Source organism: Peromyscus eremicus, chromosome 19 (assembly GCF_949786415.1).
Source record: "Peromyscus eremicus chromosome 19, PerEre_H2_v1, whole genome shotgun sequence".
Lineage (NCBI taxonomy): Eukaryota > Metazoa > Chordata > Mammalia > Rodentia > Cricetidae > Peromyscus > Peromyscus eremicus.
Window position 1 is genome coordinate 21969765 of NC_081435.1, and position 26767 is coordinate 21996531.

Here is a 26767-nt window from a genome sequence, read left to right on the forward strand (position 1 = left end):
TGCATAGAACCAAACTTCCCAACATCTGTGATTGGCTTGTGTTTACTGCTGTGGTTGGTGGCGTGAAACCTGGGAGAGCGGGGCCAAAAAATGAGGCAGACTAAAAGTCTCATGCCATAGCCAATTTTATTCAGAGCATTAGGTAATTTATAATCTTAGGGTTAAGGATCACATTATTAGCTGGGCGGTGGTGGTGGTGCACGCCTTTAATCTCAGTACTGGGAAGGCAGAGCCAGGTGGATCTCTGTGAATTTGAGGCTAGCCTGATCTACAGATTGAGATCCAGGACATGCAACAAAACTACACAGAGAAACCCTGTCTCGAAAAACCAAGGGAAAAAAAAAAAAAAAATCACATGATTAAGGTATTCAACCACAAGGACAAGATAGCTGTGGCAAAGCCTATTTTTCTATAGATGCCTATGAATAACAACAGCTGAAGTCCACTCACTCCTATCTGCTACACGTGGAGCACAAAAACACACTCTAAGAGTAATTTTATGTTTCAGAGAAACAGATCACAAGACACTTGTTTCCTTAGACGCACTCACACGACCGACTCCATTGTTGGACTGTCCTAACAGGCGTGTTCTGTATGAAATGTGACTGGGGTTTCTGTTCATATCACTAGGTCAAGATGGAACTCTGCAGTCCTTTTCTACAGTCCATGAAAAATTCAACAAGAGCTTGGGGCATGGTAAGTCATTTGCAAGGTAGAAACATGGGGTTGGTCACACACACACACACACACACACACACAAAATCAGTTCAGGATTCTATGAGAGACCTGAAGTTCCATTAATTCATTTCTTCTCTTGGATAACACTTTTCTCTTTGAGAAGTTTACGAAGGAGGCATTATTTAAGCAAATACCTTTGTATACCCATGTGTTTTATATTCACATTTCTAAAGTAACTCCTCCTGGAATAAAATTGGAGAGAGGTAATCCCTTCCCAGCTCTTCTCACCAGGATTGTATGATTTTTAGAGAAAGTTTTTAGTTCTCATGTGCCACTACACATATGATGGTACTCAGTGGGACTTGACAGGTTTTCATGTGTGTTTTTACTAATAAGCACACAATATTTTTTTAACTATATTTTTATCTGATTGCTGCTACGGTGTTGGCCACTTACTGGGTGGTTTTTCTATTGGTTGTGAAACATCCCAGTGAAACCCTGACTGGCACTCTTTGGTTCTTTTGATTCATTTCCTCTATGACTATAGTATCCTTGAAAAGTAATAGTGTTTTCCTGTTATTTCATACAACTTATTTTCATGATTTCATTAACTTCAGACACTATTTAATAGCAGTGGTAATAACATCTTTGCTTTGCCTCTAATTTAATTGGGAATATTATACATTTATTATAACAAGGAAAAACTTTTCCTTACCATACTTTTTTCATTAAAGAACTTTCCTATTACCCCTTTTACCCACCCCAGGATTAATTAATAAAAAGATAGTTAAACGTAAAGGACTTCAGAATACCATGTCAGTAAGGCTCCCACCCATCACCAAGTTTGCTGCTGGTGAGTAATTTCACACTTTTTCATGTCTCCTTTGATTTATGTTTGTATCCCCTCTTTTAATAAGTGTTTCTGGATAGTAAGTGTCCAGGAAGTGAACTCAAGTGCATGCTAATCTTGTGTGAACACTGACAAGGTTGCCTTTAACAGGAGCTTGTTTTATGTTAATCCCCTTTTCTTATAACAGCCATTAGTAACATTTGGTTTTATAGTTCGTTTTACTGTATCGTATGCCTACTAATGAAAGATCATTCAGACAGCAACACTTGAGGACACAGTTCTCGTCCAAACTCCCTGACTTTGCATTGCTGTGGCATTAGGTCAGACCTTTGTGAGGAGGAGGCACACAGATAATAGGTCATTGAAAACTACCAAGAAGTAACTCTGTAAACTTATGTCAATTTTAAGGTTATTTCCAGGTTACAGAAATAACCGGATTACCAAGTGTTTTGACCACTTTCCTGTCTGTTTTGCCTTTCTAAACATACATCTCAATCATACTTAGAACCGTTTAGTGGCTCTGGCTAGAATATTCGAAACATGACTTTCAAAATCCTCTGTATTTTGACTAGTAGTTTTTCTTCTCCCACCTCTTCCAAGAAAATACTTCACCTACTTGCTCTCCTCAATTTTTCTTACTTACTTTTTTTAATGTTTAAAATTTTTAATTCATTTTTAATGTGTATAGGTGTTTTACCTGCATCTATATATGTGTACCACATATGTGCCTGGTGCCCATAGAGGCCAGAAAAAGGTCTTGGAGTCCCTAGAACTGGAGTTACAGATGTTTGTGAGCTACAGTGTAGGTGCCAGGAATTGAACCTGGGTCCTCTGGAAGGGCAGCCAGGGCCCTTAACCTTCCCCATCACTCCAGCCCTGCTTAGTCGCTCTTGGGCCCCCTACCTATAGGGCTCCAACACCACCTCTACCACTAGCCTGCTAATTTCTGTTTTATTACCACTCTTGGTGAGCTACTATTTTTATCCTAAAATCTCAGTAAACTGTTCTTGAGTCCCTTTAGAAAACACTGTCATTCTGTCATACTTGATTATAATAAACTTTTTTCTCAACAGAATCTATGGCAAGATGTATTAACTTCCTTTAGCCATTTTATGTTGCATATGTCGAACATTATAAAATAAATGATTTTTATCTGTTCATAATCCATTAAATTGGGAAGTTGGTTATTATTAGAGATAAACTGTTTGTTTTACTCTTGGGCCCTTGGGACTATATGTGCATGTGGACTATAAGATGCCTAGCTCATAGGTGAATGAATGGAAGGACCAGCATTTTGATTTATGATTTTACTGTGTTTAAGAGGAAGCTCGTCAAAGTGACTGGGATGGTATCATTGCTTGCCACCAGGGAAAGCTGTCTTGCTCAACCTGGAATTACCAAAGATCTACAATAGGTGCTTATTTTCTCAAGCCAAAAGAATTAAAGACAGATAACATCGTTGCAACAGTAAGTGACCTTGTTTATGTGGCATTTTCTCCTTAAAGAAACACTTCAGTCATTTTGTTTCAGGTTTACTAATACTTTTAATAGAAAAACAAACAAAAACAGGGTTTAACATTTTGGAGATAATGCCTTAACAGTATCAAGTTTTTTAACTCGTTGAGTTTTTTGAATTTGTGATTGTATGTGAAGTACTGTCATCCTATGGTTTTGATTTGCATTTCCTGCAGGACTTGTGGTGTTGAGCATCTTTTCATGTGATCTTGGGCCATTTGTATGTGTATATTCTTTTTTGGGTTTTTGTTTGTTTGCTTTTGTTTTTTGAGACAGAGTTTCTCTCTCTGTAGCCCGGGCTGTCCTTGAACTCACTCTGTAGACCAGACTGGCCTTGAACTCACAGATCTGCCTGCCTCTTCCCCCAGTGCTGGGATTAAAGGTGTGCACTACCACCCGGCTACATGTGTCTATTTTTAACAACTACTGCCCTGTCTTATGTTTGTGTTGTAGGAAGGTTTGAGAACAAGAAGTGTGATTCCTCCAAGTGTGTTCTTGTCCAAAGACTAGTTTGGCTCTTTTGGTCCTATGAATTTTACAGAAAGACAATTAAGATTTTTTTTTTTTTTAATTTTTGCTATTATAAGTGGGGTTGCTTTTAAATTGTACTGAGTATTAATGTATTGAGATATAATTTACATTTACATATCCTTCTTGTGTCTTGTGACCTTGATGTACTTGTTCATTCTAATGATTCTTAGTGGATATCTCTGCTTTTGATTGAAAATGCTTATTAAAGTATATAATTCAGTGTTTCACCCTATTTTGTGCAAATTGCTTTACAAGTATGTATGCAGTATTTTCTTGTATGAAAAGCAAATCTTAAGCATTTTTTATGGATTTCTAAACCTCAGAGATCTTAAGCTTCTTTAGGAAGTCTATCTGCAAAGTGTTTAATAACAGTTTTCATATAAGTAGTGAAGATGATTACAGCTAATGTTTTACGAACACCTATTTCATCCCAGCCTCTCTGAGTAGCATGTACTATTTCATTTATCCTCACAATAATCTCTTGCTACAGTCCATTGTTAGCTGGTACTATAACAGTAAGACTGAGGCTTAACGTAGCAAGTAACATGTCTAAGTCCATTAAAAGTAGTAAGTGATCAGGCTGGGATTTAAATGTACAATTGTAATGTACAGACTACAGTGATCACTCAGAGTATAATGTGTGTACCTCTGTGGTTGGTGGACAGATATATTGTGGGATCTTAAGTGGTGCTGAATCATTTGTCTGACAGCTCAACTACCTGGAGCAAAGCCAGTAACCAGTACCGAATAAGCAGGAGCAGCAGTTAGAAAGTCTGCTCTGAAGGTTATCACTCAGAGGTTGCCTTCATGCTTTTTAGTTTTGCTTTGCTTATTCTGTCTTAGGTAATATATTTGAATGAATTAATTAGAAAAGGAAATTACTAGAAGTAGGTTTTCTAACAGTGGCAGATACTATTAAATAAATGCAAGGGACCATAGGGACCTTTTTTGCTTGTAAGTAATGCCTTAGTTCCTGAGGGTACACTCTGTAATACTACATCAATATGAGGTACTCAAAACTGGGTAAGACTAAGTATTCCGTTTTCAAAGATAGAATGTTTTTAAACAGAATGTTTTGTTTCCTTTTTTTGTAAGCTCTGTTATTTAGAGAAATATAGATACATTCAACATTCTTATGCAGTGCTATAGAAGTACATCTTGCATAATGTGTAAATTTTATGTTACCAGTACAGTAAACTTTAATTAAATATTTTCTACTTAAGTCTTAGAAGCCATCCGTTTATTTATTTGTGTGTGAGTCTTTTGTATTGTCTTTTGGGTGAATAACGTGTAATTTACACATTGGCATCCAGTGATTTCTCTGGCCCCAAACAAGAGATAGATAATCTTGTATTTTTGGCTTAGAAAAAAAAAGCAGCTTATTGACACATACTGATATTTAGAGTATTAAGATATTTATTTTACATAAATGCATATAAATTGATGTGTTCTATCCAGTGTTTTTATATATATGTATATATATTATTATATATATATTATATTAATGTGTCACAATTAAAATATTTTTGGTTTCTAATAGGTATTTATTATGTTTTCAGTTTTATGTCAACTCTAAAAATAACTATAAAAAATTACGTTTGTAAATTTCAGTTAACTAGTTATATTTTGTTGCCTTAGTTAATTTCTTCACACTTAATTAAAACAGAAATAGAATTGTCCCTCTTTTTTTCTTTTGCCTAAAGGCAGTAGATATAACGTCCTGTGGAAACTTTGCAATAATTGGCCTCTCATCAGGAACTGTAGATGTATATAACATGCAGTCTGGTATACATCGAGGAAGTTTTGGAGATGATAAAGGTACTGGATCTTTTTCCTCTTTTAAAATTAAGATTCAGATGGGTTTCTACAGCTCTGTGAGGCAGATATTGTTATATATGATATAAACACCATATCGAAGCCAGGCGGTGGTTTCACAGACCTGTAAACCTAGCACTTGGGAGGCAGAGGCAGTCAGATTTCTGAGTTCAAGGCCATGCTGGTCTACAGAGGGAATTCCAGAACTGCCAGGGTTACACAGAAGCCCTGTCTTCAAAAACAAAACCAAAAAACCCACCATATTAAAATATTCAAAGGGAAGAAAGTCATGAATACATTAGGGGGAAAGTAGATACATATTTTTCTTCTTTGCTTTAGACAAAATTTCAACTTTTATTAAATTATCTTTCATGGAATCAAATGTTTTTGCTTGAACAGTCTAATAATTATGAATTTTTCCCCTACTTTGTAATTCAGTTTAATTTCAGTATTGTAGGGTTTTTTTTTTGTTTTTGTTTTTTTTTTTTTTTTTGGTTTTTTTTTTTTTTTTTTTTTGGTTTTTCGAGACAGGGTTTCTCTGTGTAGCTTTGCGCCTTTCCTGGGACTCACTTGGTAGCCCAGGCTGGCCTCGAACTCACAGAGATCCGCCTGGCTCTGCCTCCCGAGTGCTGGGATTAAAGGCGTGCGCCACCACCGCCCGGCAGTATTGTAGGTTTTATCACTAATGAGACTTGAGGTGTTTGGATAAAAGAGTCACTTGGCCTGTTGTTGAGATACTGCCTGCCAATCCTGATTTCTCTTTTCTTTCAACATGTATTTAAAAGCTCATACAGGTTCTGTTAGAGGTGTTGCAGTGGATGGATTAAACCAGCTGACAGTTACAGCTGGTAGTGAACGATTACTCAAATTCTGGAACTTTAAAAGCAAGGTTTTAATCCACTCTTTGAGCCTTGATTCATCTCCAAATATGATGCTGCTCCATAGGGACAGGTAAACATTTTTGTTTTTAGTGAAAACTCGTAAGCAAAGCAAATTACCAAGTGGGAAGAAACCAAAAGCATTTTGGTAAATAACTTCATAGTTTAATTTCCTCAAAGATATATTTTAATTAACAAAATTCGGGTTCCCATGTTTTTTCTTTGTTTATTAAACTTGTGCGTTTATCTTCCCAGTGGCATTCTGGGACTTGCCTTGGATGACTTCTCCATCACTGTCCTAGACATAGAAACTAGGAAGATTGTCAGAGAGTTCTCTGGACACCAAGGCCAAATAAATGACATGGTAAAAACAAAACAGCTTTTGAAATAACCTCACTCATTTCTCCTTCTGTTTAGGATAAAGATGTTCAAGTAATTGAATTTGTTATTTTTAAGAAGATTTTCAAAATGAGTGTTAATTTTCAGGCTAATTTTTAAAGAGATTTTAAGAAAACTTTGGGAAATGGTTTATTACTATGCCAAGAATTGATACTATCAGATTGAAGTATAAATGCCAGAGTTTATTTTGTCTTTAAATAAAGTCAGATATATACTTTGTAGAGTGAATGTTCCATTGAGTGTGAATATATCATTTTTCATTTAGTTTTAAAATGAGCTGAGAGAATTTACCTTTTTTTTCTATTTGTAATGAATTTATGTAGTCGAACAACAGATTTGTTCTGATATATTACTCTAGACTTTTTTTTTAATTAAGTTTTATTAAATTTTTTTCCATTTATTTTATATACTGACCACAGTTTTCCCTCCCTCCTCTCCTCTGGTTCCCTCCTCCCACCTCCCATCCTCTTCCATCTCCATGCAGAAAGGGGCAGGCCTCCTTTGGCCATCAACAAAGCATGGCATATCAAGTTGAGACAGGACCAAGCTCCTCCCCCTGTATCAAGGCTGGGCAAGGTAACCCAGCATGGGGAATAGTTTCCCAAAAGTCAGCTCAAGTGCTGGGGACAGGTCCTGATCCCACTGCTACGAGTCCCACAAACAGACCAAGCTACACAACTGTCACATACATACAGAGGGCCTTGGTCGGTCCCATGGGGGCTCCCCAGCTGTTGGTCCAGAATCCATGAGCTCCCAGGAGCTCAGGTCAGCTGTCTCTGTGGGTTCCCCGATTATGTACTCTAGAATTTATATAACTAAACTACAAAAGGTTTCAATAAAAATAAGTTTTCGTTATGTTTCTCAATGGGGATGTGTAACACTGTTAAAACATAAGCAGATTTTAAAGTATATTATATTTATTTATATTATATTTAAATAAACCTAAAACCTTTAAAATTGTTAACTGAGGACTGTATTGGGTATATGGTATCATCTAGTATTAATTGCAGATTTATTTATTTGAAAAGAGAAAAAAAATAAGAAAATGGTAACTACTGAATGATAAAGCTAGTAGTTAACAACCATATTACTTATGAGCAGAAGTCAGAATTGACAGTCCTTTACTCTTTCCTTTAAAAGTAGGAGAAATTGGTTTAGGGAATTACATTGTGCAACTTGGAGAAAATCTGCCTTCAGCAGATTTTGTTTTGACAGTATCTGGAGGAACCAGGGTAGGAATGAGATATTATGATGAAGTAGCATTTTAAAAACATCTGTTGTTGTCAGCTTGCTCTTCCTATTTATTCCTTTGTAGCTTTTACTTCCCCATTTGTATCTGTAGTTTCTCCTGCTCAGAGGTGTTCACTTCCATTTAATCCCTCGTGTTAGCTTTTGTAACACAGGCCTGTCTCTGAGAGCCAGATTTTCCCATCCTCCACATCTGCACCACCCCTCCCCAGACTGAGCTGCCCACACCTAAAGTCTGAGTTTTGGTAATCTTGCTGCAGCCTGATGAATAGATAAGCTTTGAGTTTACTTCGGTAACATTTGCTAATAAATAATCCTTGTGGTATATATAAATTTTAATTTTTCCTTTGGAGTTTTTTCACTTCTAAGCTAAGGCTGTCAACACTACATGGAGGAGGACCTCTTGTCCATCCTTTTATAGCTGGAAACAGATATTTAAAGTGGCATCAGGAATCTGTTACCTCATTGTGTTTTGAAAATGTTTTTGCTCATTCTTGGAAATAAAAGTTTTGTTACAGGGAAAAGGTTGTTTTTGGTTTTTTTTGAAATCCTACTGTAAAAGTAGGATTTCTTTGTTAACATGGTTTTAACAGAATTTTCATTCTCTATCTTCAGAATCATAGTGATTTAGATAAATTCCTAGGGTTAAGTACAGTAGATACAGTTTTCAGAGAAGCAACATTGTTTTATTTACAAATCTTTACAGCTGAAATTAGAGTACAGAATATCTATAACCACAGTTTCAGAATATTTGAATATTTTTTAAAATTTACTTTTAATAATGATGTGTAGTCACAGTTTATTAATTCTTTAGGTAAATAAATAGTGCTATAAGTATTGGCACAATGTTAATTTAATGAACCTGATTTGATTCACTTAAAAACCTAATATTTATGTAAGTTCCAGAGAAGTGATAAATAGGAAATACATTTTTATTTATGTAAACTAAAAGTCTGAATTTTGCAGTCACATTTATCATTTCATGAAACCTAAAATCCTTTCAAGTTTTGTATGCTTTAAGGTATTCATGTGTATACATGTGTCTATATATGCATACCTATGTAGTATACATAAAAATATCTATAATATATAAAAAATACATTAAAAAATATATATTTGTTTTGTTTTGAAGACATTCAGTCCTGATGGCCGTTGGTTAATCAGTGCTGCAATGGATTGCTCTGTCAGGACTTGGGACCTTCCATCTGGCTGGTGAGTTCATTTTTTAAGTCCCTCGGATGATTTCTCAATCACTGTCTGAACATGTGACTTTTGCCTGTTGTTTATTGCTATGTGGTTGGCATGTTTTACTTGTCGAGTGTCGTTGATCTCTTCAGTGTCAGACAGTAGCATGACAAATCAAATGAGCAAGGTAAATGCCAATCTCTTACTCATTTCTGCAAAACAGATACAGAAGTGGTGTGTGTAAATCTTGAGAAAGCCCGTGTGGTCTTGGCACTCTAAAGTAGAGCCCAAATTTTATTTTGAGGATTTTTGCTATTGTTCAAACTGAATTTAATTAAAAACTAAAAGACCATAGCTTTCCTCGATATTATTTTTCTCTCTTTTCTCAATGATACAGCAGTGTCAGAAATCTGTTTGCTGAGTGGAACTCACTGCTAATCCAGCACATTCTCAGGAATTGGTTAACTTCAAATGTGCAAGCAGTCTGACCTTTAGGAAGGAAATACCCGTATTTCTCATTTCCCTGTAACTTTGCTATAGGCAGAAATCACACCCACCTTCTAGCCTGTGCATCTGATTGAGAGCGAGCACAGCTGAGGAGCCAGTGAGTGAGTCCACCGTAATCCCTGGGGACTTTTGTCTACAGGTGTGTCCCTTCTCACTTACTGTAGAGTAAAGCAAAGTGTAGTTAGTTTAGCTTAGCTTGAAGACTGAAGAACAGAAGTTTGAAGATACTTAGAAATACTGGTAATCTATTACATCCTGGCCTGTTGCAGTTTCCCAAAAATGAGTATCATAGAATTGGAGTTAAAATAAGAATGGTGACTTTTTTGGTAGCAAGTTTATCTTTGGAATGGAAAACTAGGGTCTGAAAGTAGCACTTAAAGCCTTGAAGCTTTGATTCAGCAATAGCCTATCTGCTGAACATTTTATTTTAGTAACTAGTTGAGTAGATTTAAACCTGGTAAGGTTTCAACTTTTTTTTTTAAATATGTATGTTTTAGATGAACACTATTTAAGATTAATGCACAAGCAAGAAACAAGACATTGAGTTTTAGAAAAAAGTGAAATCACCAATTTGACAAAGGAATATTTTTATTAAAGAAAAAAACAAGTAATTCTTGGACTGAAATTTGGAATGGAACATATAACTTGAAAGGCGATATCAAACAACAGATGCTGTTTAATGTCAACTAAGCTGGCATGACACTGGTACTGGGTGCTTCTGCACTTCCACTTCTTTTGTGTCCGTAAACATGGTGGTATCATCATCATCATTAGTATTATTATTATTTCTGTTGAACAAGTTAGGAAAAGGAGGCTTAAAGAGATTTAGTAATTTGCCCAAGGGATTGCACTGTAAATGGCTGAGCAAAATGATAAACACAAGAAGAAGACCTTCCATATCAGCTTTGTTCAGGTTATGTCATGCTCTCTAAGAATGGACCAGTGTCTTTTTTTTTTCTTTTTAAGATTTATTTATTTATTATATATACAGTATTCTGTTTGTGTGTATGCCTGCAGGCCAGAAGAGGAAGCCAAATCTCATTACAGATGGTTGTGAGCCACCATGTGGTTGCTGGGAATTGAACTCAGGACCTCTGGAAGAACAGCCAGTGCTCTTAACCTCTGAGTCATCTCTCCAGCCCCAGGACCAGTGTCTTAGTGTAGGAGACAGGTGATAAAGAAGTGCTGGTGTCTTAGTGTAGGAGACAGGTGATGGAGAAGTGCTGGTGTGTCAGTGTAGGAGACAGGTGATAGAGAAGTGCTGGTGTCTCAGTGTAGGAGACAGGTGATAGAGAAGTGCTGGTGTCTCAGTGTAGGAGACGGGTGATAGAGAAGTGCTGGTGTCTCAGTGTAGGAGACAGGTGATAGAGAAGTGCTGGTGTCTCAGTGTAGGAGATGGGTGATAGAGAAGTGCTGGTGTCTCAGTGTAGGAGACAGATGATAGAGAAGTGCTGGTGTCTTAGTGTAGGAGACAGGTGATGGAGAAGTGCTGGTGTGTCAGTGTAGGAGACAGGTGATAGAGAAGTGCTGGTGTCTCAGTGTAGGAGACAGGTGATAGAGAAGTGCTGGTGTCTCAGTGTAGGAGACAGGTGATGGAGAAGTGCTGGTGTCTCAGTGTAGGAGACAGGTGATAGAGAAGTGCTGGTGTCTCAGTGTAGGAGACAGGTGATAGAGAAGTGCTGGTGTCTCAGTGTAGGAGACAGGTGATAGAGAAGTGCTGGTGTCTCAGTGTAGGAGACAGGTGATAGAGAAGTGCTGGTGTGTCAGTGTAGGAGACAGATGATAGAGAAGTGCTGGTGTCTCAGTGTAGGAGACAGGTGATAGAGAAGTGCTGGTGTGTCAGTGTAGGAGATGGGTGATAGAGAAGTGCTGGTGTCTCAGTGTAGGAGACAGAGGATAGAGAAGTGCTGGTGTCTCAGTGTAGGAGACAGGTGATAGAGAAGTGCTGGTGTCTCAGTGTAGGAGACAGGTGATAGAGAAGTGCTGGTGTCTTAGTGTAGGAGACAGGTGATAGAGAAGTGCTGGTGTCTCAGTGTAGGAGACAGGTGATAGAGAAGTGCTGGTGTCTCAGTGTAGGAGACGAGTGATAGAGAAGTGCTGGTGTCTCAGTGTAGGAGACAGGTGATAGAGAAGTGCTGGTGTCTTAGTGTAGAAGCTTAGGAAGCTGCTATTTGTTTAGATTCCACCTTTTAAAAACATACCAGAACAGCAACCTTTGGTTCTTTGTTTTTTCTTCTTTAACATTTTCATCATTTATGTAGCATGGTAAGTATTTGAAGAATGAATATACTCAGACTGGAGAGATAGCTCAGCAGTTAAGAGCACTTGCTGTTCTTGTAGAGGACCTAGTTTTGGTTCCCAGCACCCACAAGGTGATTTATAGCTGTCTGTAATTCCAGTTCCAGATACTGTCTCCTGGCCTCGGCAAGCACTACATGATATAAAATACATATTTACATTCAATCAAAACATTCTTACACATAAAATGAAAATAAGTATCCTTAATTAAAAACACAAATGAGTATATTGTTATGCAACCTAAAAAGTGAGGTGATGCCTGAGTGAATATTTGAGTGTAGTGCCCCGCAGCTGTGTCCCTCTGGAGCTGCTCCTCTTTATAGCACCTCTTCACCTCACTGATGGCAAATGTAAGTAGACTTCATAATCCCTGAAGTTACGTGCATCAGCTAATGCCGACGCCACTCCTGTGTTCTGTTCTGGTTTCTGATCTACTGGACATTCAGGCTAACTCTCTAGGTGATGAGAAATACATATGATTAAATGGCTTTATAGCAGAAGTTTGCATTTGGTTTTATCTCGTTCCTTCCTCAGCTTTACATTTCGTGCAGCTTTAGCATGAGACAAATTAGAAGACAATGCTGTTATAACATTTCTCTTAAGGCAGAAGCATCCATTTGTTCTCCTTACTGAAAATTCCTGTGGAAAGTGATTCTGCCACTACAGCAATAAAATATGCTAACACTAGTTCAGTTTTCTGGAATAATAGAAATAACTTAATGTTCCTCTGTATATGCAAGGCTCTGATGTTAAAAGATTAGATCCCTCTGAATGCTAATGTCCATCAGGAAAAATGACAACATACCCGGGACTTCTCATTTTCTAGGGTTATCAGGAGACTTCTGTCTGGGATTAAGCTTGCACACTGAAGTTTTGTGAGCGTAGGTGACGGTGGAAATATGCTATATATGTGGAAACTGCTTCCTCAGTTTGGTGCTTTACACCGTGGAAGGCCAGTCTACCCACACACTACAGCTGTAGAAATGAAGTTGCACAATGAAATTGACAAAATTGAATTCTCAACTAGAACAAGTTTGCCCCAGCAGTTAATTTTCTGAACAGATGGACTAAAACATGGTAGGGGTTTCACCCCTGCATACTTCAACCTCTGCTGTGCTTCAGGACAAGGGAGAAGTAACAAATGAGGAAATGGTGTGCCTTATATGCTGGGGTAATATTGTCCACTCTGAGTTGTTCAGGTTGTGTGAATTAAGAGAAATAATTTGACATTTAATCTTCACTGGCTTTTAAGTGGCTGATCACTTTGCTTCCTTGTCTTAAGTCCCTACCACAAGTGTTTCTTGTGAGTTTCCCATGCAGGCTTAAGCAGAAGCCAGACCGGTCGCTTATTGCCTCTCTTTCCCATAACAGAGAACTGGCCAACAGTGATTATCTTGAACATACAGTTGGCGTTTGTTAGTTGTTTTGGTTTTTTTCCCCCCTCTCGTTTTGGGTTTGTCACTTAATGTCTTCCCTGAAGAGCTGCCATGGACAGTTGCACTGCTGTGGTGTGTCCCATACACTGCTTGTGTATCTTTAATTACAGCTATGGTTTTATTGTAATTGTGTGGTTAAAAGTGCAGTCTGCTTGGGCTTAAATCTAAGTCAGTTGCTTTCTATCTTAGAAAGTTTTTAAGTCTCACTGAGACTTGGTTTTCTGATCTATAGGGAAAGATGATTGTGTCTCACAGGCTGGTAAAGATTGCATTAGTTACTCCACTCAAGTGCTCACATCAGGATACTTGTAAGCACAAAATACAGGAGCAGGGGACAACTTGGGTGCTATTATCTCTCTTCAGTCACATGTATGAGCATAGAGCCTGAACTTCAGACATTTGTTATATGTTTCCATGAAAAATGTATTGTCTTTGACGTGGTTTTTTTTTTTTTTTTTTTTTTTAATAATTTTAAAACTAGTCTACTTTGGGGCTGGAGAGCTGGATCAGCAGTTAGGAGTACTTGTTGCTTTTGCAGAAGACTGGGGTTGGATTTTTAGCACACATAGTAGCTCACAACCATCCATAACCCCAGTTTCAAGGGATCCAGCAGGCATACACATGGTGCACATACATGCATGCTTGCAAAACATTCCTATACATAAGTAAAATAAGTAAATCTTTAAAAACGACAACAAGAACTTGCCTGCACTTCCTGAAGGTATTCTTCCTCCAGCAGGCTGAGGAGCCTCTGCTCTAGACGTTCTCTTGCCCCCCTGGCCTGCTTGGACTTTCTGCAGCCACTAACCATGCTCTGGAGATTTTTGCTGCTAGATGATTACTACTGCAATCCCACTGTTCTTCCTGTTCAAATGTATTCTGCATTATTCTGATGGGGAATTTCTTTATGAAATCATCTCCTCAAAAACATTCAGTGGCTCACTATCAAGATGTGCAGGTTGTGTTGGTATGCTTTGCATAATGGTCCCTCCCTACTCTACTTTCAATGTCTGATGTGTGATGTCTTTAAAATTGTTCTCAATATATAGTGTACCAAAACTGGGGTAAGAAAAACAGTATTTCTTGTATTCTCCTTACTGTTGAATCCTCTCCAGTTTATCAGTCTGTTTACTGTTTTGGTTCTTCCCAGTTGTCTGTTTTCACATAGCAGCTTAGTTGACAAAGCAGTGCTTAGTGATCTTTCTGGCTATAATTTGTAAAAAACAAAATACTTTTTCCCCAACTTTTGTTGCTTGTTATTTTAGTAAAAAAAAATACTTTTTTTAAAAGTACACCTCTACAGCTGGGCGGTGGTGACACACGCCTTTAATCCCAGTACTGGGAGGCAGAGCCAGGCGGATCTCTGTGAGTTCGAGGCCAGTCTGGTCTGCAGAGCAAGATCTAGGAAAGGCACCAAAACTACACAGAGAAACCCTGTCTCGAAAAACATAAATAAATAAATAAATAAATAAATAAATAAACAAGAGTACACCTCTACAAGTAGAGCTTAAGTACTTAAACTTCTCTTTGTAGCCTTATTGACTGCTTCCTGTTGGACTCGGCTCCTCTCAATGTCACTATGTCCCCAACTGGAGACTTTCTAGCAACTTCCCATGTGGATCACCTTGGGATTTACCTGTGGTGAGTTCTTTCATACACTACCTCTTTTATTTTGGGGAGGAGGAGGAGGAAGATGACAATGGTCAAAATCAGTGGGGGTTAAAATTGCCATTTCGTTTGTTTTTATATATAACTGTCACATAGACTAATTAATCTACCATGAATCTACAACTGATGCGTGATAATTTAGACAGCTTTGTTCAAGTTTACATTCTAAGTTACATCATTTATGTCTATTATTAAATTTGTCTTTGATTTGCTAAAGAGATTTCAAAGATTAGCAAAGGAAGTTCCCATTAGGACTTGTCCCTCTGTGTAGCTGTGTGACCTTGGCTAATCACTGCTGAACTTTAGTGTGCTTCATAATATAAAGTACGGCACACATGCGCAAAGTGCTTCCTAAGATGGAGTCTAGTTGCATGCAACTAGATTTTATTTCTTTCCTGAGTTTATAAACTCAATTCTTTTAGCTGTCCTGAAGTTTGTATATTTATTGCATGCTGGTCTTAAGCTTGTAATCTTCCTGTCTCAATTTGATGAGTGTTGGGACTGCACGCGTAGTCTACCTTATCAGTCTTTTCTAGTTATAAAATATTTTCCAGTTTTAATGGGAAAAAAGTCAATTTAAATTATCATTTTGGCCATCTTAAAAAGTAAAACGTGTCATCTGCAATCAGTGAAGCTTGAGCACTTAATAGATTGGTAGCAGTTGAGGGAGGAGGGAGTTGTGTAGGAGTGTGGTGCTTCTCCATAGAGTACGGCTGATAATATGACTTGGGACCTGAGTTCCCACTCTGTTTTCCACTGAGATTCATATCGTAAGTATAGGGAAATCTGCCCCTACTTTAGTACAGATATTCCTATCCTGAACACTCACCTAGGGGCTGCTTTGCAGATGCATAGCAGAAGCATGATCACTTAGCCCTTTTAGAAAAGGCCACTTGACAACTATTTAATGCACCCAAGAATATAATTAGGGTATTCACTTTAGCTCACTTTCTCAAGCTTTCTTTGTACCATGCTTTTTTGAGTAAAGATTGGTATTTGTCAAATGCTATATGGAAGTTATTTTATCCTATTAAAATACTATCTACTACTAGTCTCTTGTCAACAAGTTTTTGTACTATGTTCAAAACTGAGACTCGGGCTTGCTGTGGTTGTGCAAGCCATTAATCCCAGCACTCAAGACCAGCCTGCTCTATGTATAATGGGTTCCAAGTTAGCCAAGGCTGTATAGTAAGACCCTGTCTCAAAAAATCAGAAACTTCATTTATTTTATTTAATGTATGTGTGGTTAGCTAGCATGTTTGTCTATGCACCACATGCATACAGTGCCTGCAGAGACCAGAGAGGGCATTGGATCTGCTGGGACTGGGGTTACAGACAGTTGTAAAACAACCATGTTAGCGCTGGAATTGCTCCCAATCCTCCTGAAGAGCAGCCAGTATTCTTAACTGCTATGCGCTCTCCAGCCCCATTAATGTGTTTATACAGCTTTTTTATGATAACATTTTCAAATTAATAGTCTCTTTTGAGGTATTAACTAGTTAACCATTGTAGTCTCTGGCCAAATTCGAGATCATTACCAGATATTAAAGTTTCTCTGAAGATAATGTTTCTGTAGTAATGATACTATTATAAAATACTTGCTTTTTGCTTGCTCAGGTCGAATATTTCCCTCTATTCAGTTGTCTCCTTACGACCACTTCCTCCAGATTATGTCCCTTCGGTAGTGATGCTTCCTGGGACTTGTCAAACCCAAGGTAATCACAAAATAACAAAATAATTTCTGAGGTGTATTAAAAATCTGTTGGGTTATTACTACAAAAAATCAAAATGTAATGCATTCAAAGGTTTTTTTAGCTGATTTAAAATATGTTGAATGACTTCAATTTATAGAAAGCCATAACTGATGATATATCTTTGAGATATAAAGTATACCAGTGTAAAAGTATTTGAAGTCTACTGATGAGAATTATAATTAATAGGAGGAAAGAAGGAAAAGGGAATAAGCAAAGGAAATATGGGAACAGAGTTTGCAAAGCTACATTGATTGAATGTTATAAAATGCAAATGAATGTGGGATGAAATCAGTTATTTTATATGATAGAGCTTTGGCCTTCATTTGTCTTACCTGAGCGTCTGTTTTAAGGTCCGGAAGTGTTGGAAGAACAGATTGAGCCAAGTGATGAAATGATAGAGTATGAGTCGCCACAACAGTTGAGTGAGCACCTGGTGACTCTGTCACTTCTCCCTGAGTCACGCTGGAAAAACCTTCTGAATCTTGATGTTATCAAGGTAACATTGTAGTAGTCTTGAGGCTGCGTCCCAGCCTGTACTCCAGCAGCATTTCCTGCTTTGAGGGTTTGAGGGGAGTGGTCATCAGGCTCTGCTGTTTGATGGTGTTTCATGGATGTCATCACAGAGGTCCCTTCTCTATGTCCACTTAAGCGCACTGCAGGTGTTTGGTTGTAGCAGAAGCAGTCCATGACTGCAGGGCTTTTAGAACCAGGCTATTTTAATATCTGGTTCAATAAGTTATATTTCTTGCTTTCAAAACAAAAGAAAGAGAAGTGGTTATCTAAATATGTGTGTGTCTTACTGCTATGTTTAAGAAAGTTATACTAGGGTTGTTATTATTATTATTATTAAGCTACAATTAACCTTTTACTGTTGCATGTTCTTTCTGCTGCTAAGTAGACTTTCAGAACTTTCTGTGTCAGAGTCAGCAAGTGAGTTCATGAGGCAGGACTGAGGGATGTCTGATGATACTGTAGTGGTGAAAACAAAGGGAGCCCATTTATCCCTGAAGACAGAACAATTTGAAGAAATTTTTCCAGCTAGAGAGATGGCTCTATGGTTAAGAGCAGGTACTGCTTTACAGAGGACCTGAGTTCAGTCCTTAGCACCCACATTGGGTCTCAAAACCACCTGTAACTCCAGCGTCAGGGGATCTGTTATCCCCTTCTGGCCTCTGTCGTCACTGTACTCAAGGGCACAAACCCCCACACACACATGCACATAATGAAAAAAATAACAATTTTGCATAAAATAGAAATTCTGACAATAGAACTTTCAGTGGAATTTTTACGATATGAAATATTTTATAAATTGGCAATAGTATTTTTCTTTTAAAAGTATTAAAGTTAAAATTCCCTCAGGAGGCAGAGCCAGGTGGATTTCTGTGAATTCAAGGCCAGCCTAGTCAACAGAGTGAGTTCCAGGACAGGCGCCAAAGCTACACAGAGAAACCCTGTCTCAAAAAAGAAAAAACAGAAAAAGAAGAAGAAGTAGTAGTAGGCAGGAATTATAAAAAAAAAAAAAGTTAAATTCCAACAAAATTAAAGGAATCAAGGTCTCTAGGTGGTGATGCACACACTTTTAATCCCAGCACTTGGGAGGTAGAGAGGCAGACGGATCTCTACGAGTTCAAGGCCAGCCTGGTCTACAGAGCGAGTTCCAGGCAGCTAAGGCTACAGAAAAACCCTGTCTTGAAAAACAAAACAAACAAAAAAAAAGAATTAAGGTCATATTTCTCCAAAATCTTAGCAAATTATTTCTAATGGGGGAGTCTGAACTTCTAGTTTTGAATTTTCTTCTGGAGACTAGCCATTTGTTAAATTGTTTATATTTTGTTTTGTTAAGAGATACTGAGTATAGCAATTCATTTTGTGAACAAGAACGTTGTCTTAGAGCTGCTCCCGAGCAGCACTTATACATTGGAAGCCTGAGTGAAGGCTAGCTACAGCATTGTTGAAAATGATTTTATTTTAACATTCTACGTGGTAAGTTTTTCTTCCTACTGTTCATTTTGATGTTTGTTTTCAATTTCATTTGTACTAAGACATTCAAAACTGTTACTAGGATAAATACTTACTAGTCTTTTTTCTCCTCATTTTCTCTTCATCAGAAAAAGAATAAACCAAAAGAGCCACCCAAAGTACCCCAGTCAGCACCATTTTTCATCCCAACGGTTCCTGGGCTTGTACCCAGGTTTGCTGTACCTGAGCAGAATGGGGACCCCCAGCAGGTAGGAATCAGATCAGTGTTGTAAGTTATGGGGTGTCTGTCACTTTGTATAGCTCCCAGTGTCATAAACAGAGTAAATTAAGAAGCATTTAAGTTATAAGCTGTATTTTGAGTAATATTTATGTTCTTTAAATAATGTGTGTTTGTTTTTATTTAAGTCAAAGGTGGTAAATCTTGGGATTTTGGCTCAAAAGTCAAATTTCTACCTGAAACTTGAAGAAGGATTGGTAAATAATCAGTGTAAGTTAAATTATGAAATATTTCAACAAGTTTCTTCATTTCTGGTTCAGTTTATCTGAGAGAAAAGTTGAACAGAGTTCATAGTAGATAAAAGAATAAGTAAAAATAAAGATGTTGAGAATTTGGCTCTAATCTACAGCAACATAGCTTTTCAATTATGCTGACTGAATGACTAAATTCAGATGATGTTGATAGTAAGTCTATTGAGACTCTTCCCAGCCTTCTGAATGGAAGCTCAGATTGTGTTTGGAAGGAGAACTCCCTGACAGCATGTGCTTTTCAGTGCTGCATTGCCAGTTCCAACAGGGAACCTCAAGCTCCTTGTTTTCATTTGAGAATCTGCTTAGTAATGTGGTTTTTAATATAGCAAAGGCAGATATTTCAGGTAATTTTATATTTATTACAATAACTACATTTATAAAGATTTTAGGTAAATTTTATATGCAATTTTAAAGGAAAATTTTATTTTATTTAAACTTTTTAGGTTACTGTGTAGCTTATAGTAAATATAAGCAATTTTTAAAAATGGTCACTCTCCTGAGAAATTTGACTCATCTTCTTGTTTTATGGTCAGAATGCTTGTGTTTCATACCATTATCACTTGAGTTTACATGGGCAAAAGTCAGAGAATGATACTAATTTTCTTGTTTATTGAAGAATAAAGAATAAACAATTGTTTAAGATATACTAAAGGACAGAAAACAAGGTCAATCAGATTTTTGTCATGATTCAAAAGCTAAAACCATAGACTAAGATAGCAAGGGACGGATAACATTGGTGGTGTTGAGTGTGTTTTCATGGGATGCATAGTAAACAGTAGTGCTGACCTCTAGAGGAGCCTTGGGGTTGATAGAACAGGCTGGAGTCCTCCCCTTGTGTGTTTCTATATTGTTGATGTATCTTAATAACCAAGTGATAGAAAGAAAAAGTAATTCGCCCACCTCATCCTGTTCCTGATGGTAGTCACTGTTAACAGTGCAGTATGTTCCTCGATGACCTCATGTTACAGATTTTTTGTTCTAATTGATTTATGATTAATGAAATGTCTACTGTGAAGATTTGGGATTTTTTTAAGAGCAGCAAAGTTTAAATTCCTGACAATGCAAAATGTTAAGGACTTTTAGTACTTTTACTGCTATTGAAATTTTTACTGTTTCATTAACCTTGGCGTAATGTGAAAAAAACATGCACAGAAAGAAATTCTGATTCCATTTACATATATATTGCTTGGGGGTATGAAGGAAGAGTGTAGCTTCTTAAATTAAGTAATTGTAAGAAATAACTAGATTCCTTCTACAATAATACAGATGAAGCTGCTCTTCACCTTCTGAAAGAATTAGGCCCATCAGGAATTGAAACAGAGCTGCGAAACTTGTCTCCCGATGATGGTGGCTCAGTAGAAGTCATGCAAGCCTTTTTGAAAATGATCGGGATGATGTTGGACAGAAAGCGTGACTTTGAGTTAGCCCAGGCATACCTTGCATTGTTTTTAAAGGTGAGTGAGATGTAAGAAACTTCCCTTCCTTTGTAGTAGTGTTATTAAACAATATTCTGCAAAGATGGGTGTTGTAGAATATTATTTTAAGGTGTGTTACTTTTGTTTATGTTGCATTTTGAACTCTGTGAAGTTGTGTTACTCTGCCTGTCTAAAACAATTGACTGGTCTAATAAAGAACTGAACGGCCAATAACAAGGCAGGAGAAAGGATAGGTGGCGCTGGCAGGCAGAGAGAATATATAGAAGGAAAAATCTGGGAGGAAAAAGAAGAAAAAATATGAAGGAGTGAAGAAAGAAGTAGCCAGTCAGGGAAGGAGCAGGACTCAGGGGCCAGCCACCCAGCTACACAGCAAGCCATGGAGTAAGAGTAAGATTTATAGAAGTAAGAGAACAGGAAAAGCCCAGAGGCAAAAGGTAGGTGGGATAATTTAAGAAAAGCTGGCTAGAAACAAAGTCAAGCTAAGGTCGGGCATTCATAATCAAGAATAAGCCTCCATGTGTGATTTATTTGGAAGCTGGGTAGCGGGCCCCCAAAAGAGTAAGAAAATATTTTGGCGCCCCATGTGGGGCATGAACCCATGACACTGGAATTAAGAGTCCCATGCAGCCGGGCGGTGGTGGCGCATACCTTTAATCCCAGCGGTGGTGGCGCATGCCTTTAATCCCAGCACTCAGGAGGCAGAGCCAGGCGGATCTCTGTGAGTTCGAGGCCAGCCTGGGCTACCAAGTGAGTTCCAGGAAAAGGCGCAAAGCTACACAGAGAAACCCTGTCAAAAAAAAAAAAAAGAGTTCCATGCTCTGCTGACTGAGCTAGCTGGGCCATTCAGTTTTTTATTAGACCAGTCAGGTGTTTTGACAGGTACAGTAACACAGCTTCACAGAGTTAAACGAAGTAACACACCTTAAAATAATCTACAACAGATGGACATGCTCTGCATCCACAGGGTCAAGTAGGTAGCCAGTCAAATAGGTAGCCTGATGAATACTCTGGCTAACTGTAACTAAACAACAGCTGTCTGGGCTATGCGCTTTGTAGTCTTTATTTTATTACTTGGCATAATTTTGACTTTATCCCTGTTTGTCATCTGTTTGTTACTTGTGCTGAACCTTAACTTTTTTAAGTAGTTACGTTTTTTTAAATTTCCTGTGATCATAAGGGAAAGTCAGGTTCTTTTGTTTGTTCATTTTTGTCTGCTGCTGAAATCAAAGTATTCACCACCATCAGTTTCAAGTAATTTGGCACAACTTGGTTTTTGATGAATGAAATAGAGATGTGCTTTGTGGGTCCACTGTGGTGGTGTAATGTGCTGAAGACACAAGTATTTTAAATTCCTTTACAAGCTGAATACTTGCACAGTACCAGATAGGTTGTTTTTTTTAAAGAAATCCCAGATTGTGTCTATAGGTTTTCCTCTGTTAACCAAATGTTAGTCCCTACAAACAAATTTGCATAAATCTTTAGAAACTAAAATCAATGACCATCATCAGTAGGGTATAGAGAAGAAAACTGGAAGCACAATCTGGTAACTGGGGTTTGTGGTGTGGAAGAATGAAAAAAAGTTTGAAGTAAAAAGTAGTTTGATGGAACAGCAGGAAATCAGAGAACAATAAACCACCATTTCAGAAAGAAATATTTAGATACTATTTTCTTAGGTTCCTTGGTAGAAAAAAATCAAAATTTTAATATTCTTAAGTAAAATGTCCAACTTAACCATCATACTTTTCTTTGCAGTTACACCTCAAGATGCTCCCTTCAGAAGCAGTGCTGTTAGAAGAACTGGCAAAGTTGTCGTCACAGGTAGAAGAAGACTGGACTCATTTACAGTCTCTCTTCAATCAAAGCATGTGTATTTTAAATTATATCAAAAGTGCTTTGTTGTAAAAAATAAACTTAGTGATTACAGAAATCAAAGCTGTATGTGAAATGTTGAACTTGTCTTCATTCCCAGCTCAGTATGGAAGGACGTGCTGGCAATGCTCGACCAGCAGTGTTCTGTGTTCTAAGTGCAAAACACCTTGTAGCTGTAGAACTATACCTTCTTTATGCTCTGAACACCTAGGGGATCTAAAACCACCTGAGTTCCTTCACACTAGTCACATACATGAGGCTTTTTGAATTATTGCCATTTAGTATTTTTTCAGTATGTTACATATAATTGTGTCTATTTAGTATGAAGTTTTGCTGAATCAAATTGACAATGTCAATTAAAGCAGATCTATAATGTATTTCTAAAAATGCTTTTTGTTATATTAGAAAAATGAGTGTTTCTTTTCTGGGTGGCTTTTGATGAAGCATAAATTGTTGGTTCTTGAAGCTGTGCTTTATGTCTGGTACCTGTGGTACAGCCCTCCTGTGTTACAGAAGAGTCCAAGTAAGGTTGTCTGGGACCTGCGGCACGTCTAGTTTATAGCACAGGATCTAGAGCTTTCTCTGTTGACTCCTTCCTTAACAAGTTTTTGTTAGATCAAAATGTGAGAGGTCCTTGCTCCAGGCAGGCGCACCAGGAAGAGGTGCAGCAGGTACTTGCACAGGGAGATTCCAAGCTCCACTGAGACTGGCTTTGACAGTTTCTCCTCCTCCTCTGACATGTTTATTTGGGAAGAAACTGCTGACTACACTTGTCATCATTTTCTTTTCTATGGCCCAGGCTTTAGCAACTCAGGAATTAAAATGAAGCAATTCTTGGGGCTGGAGATGTAGCACAGAGCCCGTATAAACCAGGCTTGCTGGTGTGCACCTGCAATCCCACCACTCCAGAGGGAAAGGCTGGAAGACTAGAAAGACACTGGAAACCATAGCTGGAGGCTAGCCTGGAATACATGAGATCCTGCTCAAATAGTAACAAATGAAGAGTAAGCAATTCTTAAGGACCCATGCTCTAAAAACTACTCCTAGAATACACCTGGGTACTCTTGCTCAGCATTAGTTTAGAGAACGTTACATATTTCTTTCCAGGAAAGAACAGTCCATACAAAGAGGGGCTGGTAAGAAGGCTCAGTGGTTAAAGGACTTTGCCACCAATCCTAGAGGCCCAAGTTTAATTCCTAGGGCCCACGTGGTGGAAGGAGAGAACTAATTCTTTCAAGTTGTCCTCTAACCTACACACACACACACACACACACACACACACACACACACTCAAATGTAGAATCAAACTTATGAAAATGAACCAATGAGAAATGTATTATTAAAGTGCTTTTTGATCTACTTGTGTGAGGTAAAATTTGTCAGTTATTATAGGAATAATACAACCCTCCTTTCTACTGACTTTGTATTTGACTTTATATTAATTTATCAATGGCAGTGACGTGAATGTTAGTAATGGCTTAAGTTCTGACTTTGACAGACAATAGCTTAAAGCTGCAGTAAAGCCTGAGTGCATATAATCCCACAATGTAGTAAGTAAAACAGAATGATAGGAGCTGTGAGCTCAAGTGGGGTTTTTTTGTTCCATAAATCATAAACTAAATTTTCTTACCCTTTTCAGGTAAAAGTGCAAGCTTGATCCTGTTGTCATTTTTATTAGAGATGTCTTAAAACAGTGCTACCACATTATTTTGTCAATAACCCTCCAAAACCTTAGACATTTAACATCAAGGAAGAGAAGAAGAAAAAAAAAATACAAAATATTTTGGTGTACATATTTTTCTTAAAATGTTATCAGTCTCTGCATACTTACTTACTTTTGAACTTTAATCTTTACTTTTGAAATTTAATATGCATCATATATGATGACATTTTACTTATAAAAATATCAGACAGATTTGTTTTTAACAACAGTTTTTGATCCCAGTACATAGCCACAGAAAAATGAAATGTAGAGGTTTGGTAATTTTTTACATAAAGAAAAGTCTGTAACTTGAAATGTCTTCACTTGCACAGTGTATGTCTTACAATCTACTCTTCCTATCAAATACCTAAAATTAGGGAGTTTTCCTCTGTTCCCCCCAGACCCCCGCCCACACACACAGTAATTACAAACCACTGCTGAATTAAGTAAACATGTTGCTTAGGTCTCTGGCTCTAAGGATTTCTGTGTAGCAAAGCTAAGGGTTTGAAGGGGTGGGCCAGAGAATAAGCATTTTTAATTTGAAGAGATATTTCCATATGACTTCCAAAGGGATTGTATTGTTTATTCTTTCTACTCACAGTGAGTACCTGCTGTCTCCTAACATGAGGGATATTTGGAATCATATCTTTACCACTTGCATTAATAGGATAAAAACTCTGGTTTGGTTTTTACTTAGAACTCATTTGTGTGTTCTATCTATTGAATCATTTGTCTTTTTATTATAGATTTGTTGAAGGGTTTTGTTGTTTTGGTTTTTTTTTTAAGGCAGGGTTTCACTGTGTAGCTCTGGCTGGCCAGGAATTCACTATGTCAACCAGGTTGTAGAACTCACAGAGATCCATCTGTCTCTGCTTCCCATGTGCTGAGAAAAGGTGTATGCCACCATGTCCACTCTTGTTGAGGTTTTATGCAACCTAAACATTGGTCTTGGTTACCAGTAATTCCTCCAGGTGGTTGTATGTTTTTGACTTTTATAGGCATTTTACGTTTTTTATATATGTTTAAGTTGATAATTTGTATGTCTTTTTCTAAGTCATAAAGTAAGTCCTCCATTTTCTAAGCTATTTATCCCGTGTGCTTGTGTATGTATCTGTGTGAGTGATTAATGGCTAAATCTTCATCTATATTCATCAGCACAATGAAGACAAGATATGGAAATGCCTTTAGTTGGTCATTTGTTCAAAAACCATGAAGATCCAGTTATTTTTGTCATTGAGCAAAAGTGCTGTTTCATTGTATGCTAAATTTTCATTGTGCTATTTTGATATTTTAATAATGCAAAATGCTCCAATTATAGTTAAGTGGGATAAGGTTATCTTAAATATAGTTCAAATATTTCTTGTCTCCTATTAGGCATATCTTCTTAAAATCTGGGTTTGGGTGGCATTAATTCATAGAATTATAATTATATTTTTCTAATAGTACTAAGCCGAGTATTTCTCTTCAAGAACAATGATTATTATTAAATATTTGTGGGCTGGCTTTCTTGGTATCTTAGTTTCACAGTTTGTATGTATGTGTGTATGTGTAAAATACATTTTTTGACATTTCTGGGGATTTTTGTGTTACTGTAATCAAATCTCTTTGAAAACATTTTATAAATTATTACAGAATTCTTTTAAAGGTGTTAATTAAAATATTCTTCCTGGAAAATCATCCTTTGCAGTTGCTGAGGCTATTTCTAACTCAGTGTTCATGTGCCATATGATTGGTTTGAGTTGGGATTGCTTGATCTCCATAAACTACTAGGCCTGCCTTGCAGAAGTGCTTGTCTTGTTGCCAGATCAGGTGCAGATGCCTTCAGTGGTCTTTGTTACATGATGATGCATGAACTAGGATTCTGCTAGATAACCATCTTTCATTAAATTCTAATATATTATGATATTGCTAGTTTCATTTTTCTTCCATTTTCCCTAGTGTCCTCTGTGATCGTCACACATTAGCATATCTGCAATTAGAGATCCACACAGGCCTTGTATTCTTCACATAACTGCACTTCATATGCTTCTGTAGCACTGGATTTCTAGGGAGAAGCACATACACTAAGCCTCATGAGTTAGCCTCAGGACGAGAAGGGCTGTGACCCATGGCTCATGCAATTACTACTTCTTTGAAACAAATGACTGTGGCTTTGGAATCTCAGGATCTCAAATCGCTTATCAGTAGAAATAAGACAGAGCACAGAGCAAAACTCTGACCAAAGTGTGTAAGAAAAATACCTTTCAGACCAACTGCCTTGAAATGAAAGGAATAAAATACTATGAAAAGAGCAGACTAAAGGCTGGGACTATAATTCAATGATAGAAATCTTGCTTAGTGTGCCTGAGATAAAGGCACCCTTGAATTCTTAAAAAATAAAATCCTTCCTATTAAACAAGTACCAAAGTCTTCTATAATTTGTGATCCAGAGCCCTAAATAATATACGATAAACAATTTAAGGGGCTAAAGAGCTGGGTTGGTGTTGAAGA

The 26767-nt window shown here is 37.5% G+C and overlaps 1 protein-coding gene across 1 annotated transcript in view; it reads left to right on the top strand.

The window, feature by feature from the left end:
* Wdr36 (WD repeat domain 36) overlaps positions 1 to 22638 on the top strand; it is a 33950-nt gene extending 11312 nt beyond the window's left edge. Inside the window, exons 10-23 of the mRNA XM_059246333.1 lie at positions 631 to 696; positions 1445 to 1531; positions 2850 to 2995; positions 5278 to 5392; positions 6175 to 6340; positions 6523 to 6631; positions 9047 to 9126; positions 14874 to 14981; positions 16626 to 16723; positions 17113 to 17258; positions 18871 to 18990; positions 19148 to 19229; positions 20537 to 20724; positions 22459 to 22638. Coding sequence (XP_059102316.1) covers positions 631 to 696; positions 1445 to 1531; positions 2850 to 2995; positions 5278 to 5392; positions 6175 to 6340; positions 6523 to 6631; positions 9047 to 9126; positions 14874 to 14981; positions 16626 to 16723; positions 17113 to 17258; positions 18871 to 18990; positions 19148 to 19229; positions 20537 to 20724; positions 22459 to 22608 — 1661 coding nt within the window. The 3' untranslated portion in view covers positions 22609 to 22638. The remainder of the gene's footprint in view (positions 1 to 630; positions 697 to 1444; positions 1532 to 2849; positions 2996 to 5277; positions 5393 to 6174; positions 6341 to 6522; positions 6632 to 9046; positions 9127 to 14873; positions 14982 to 16625; positions 16724 to 17112; positions 17259 to 18870; positions 18991 to 19147; positions 19230 to 20536; positions 20725 to 22458) is intronic.
* The last annotated feature ends 4129 nt before the right edge of the window (positions 22639 to 26767 follow it).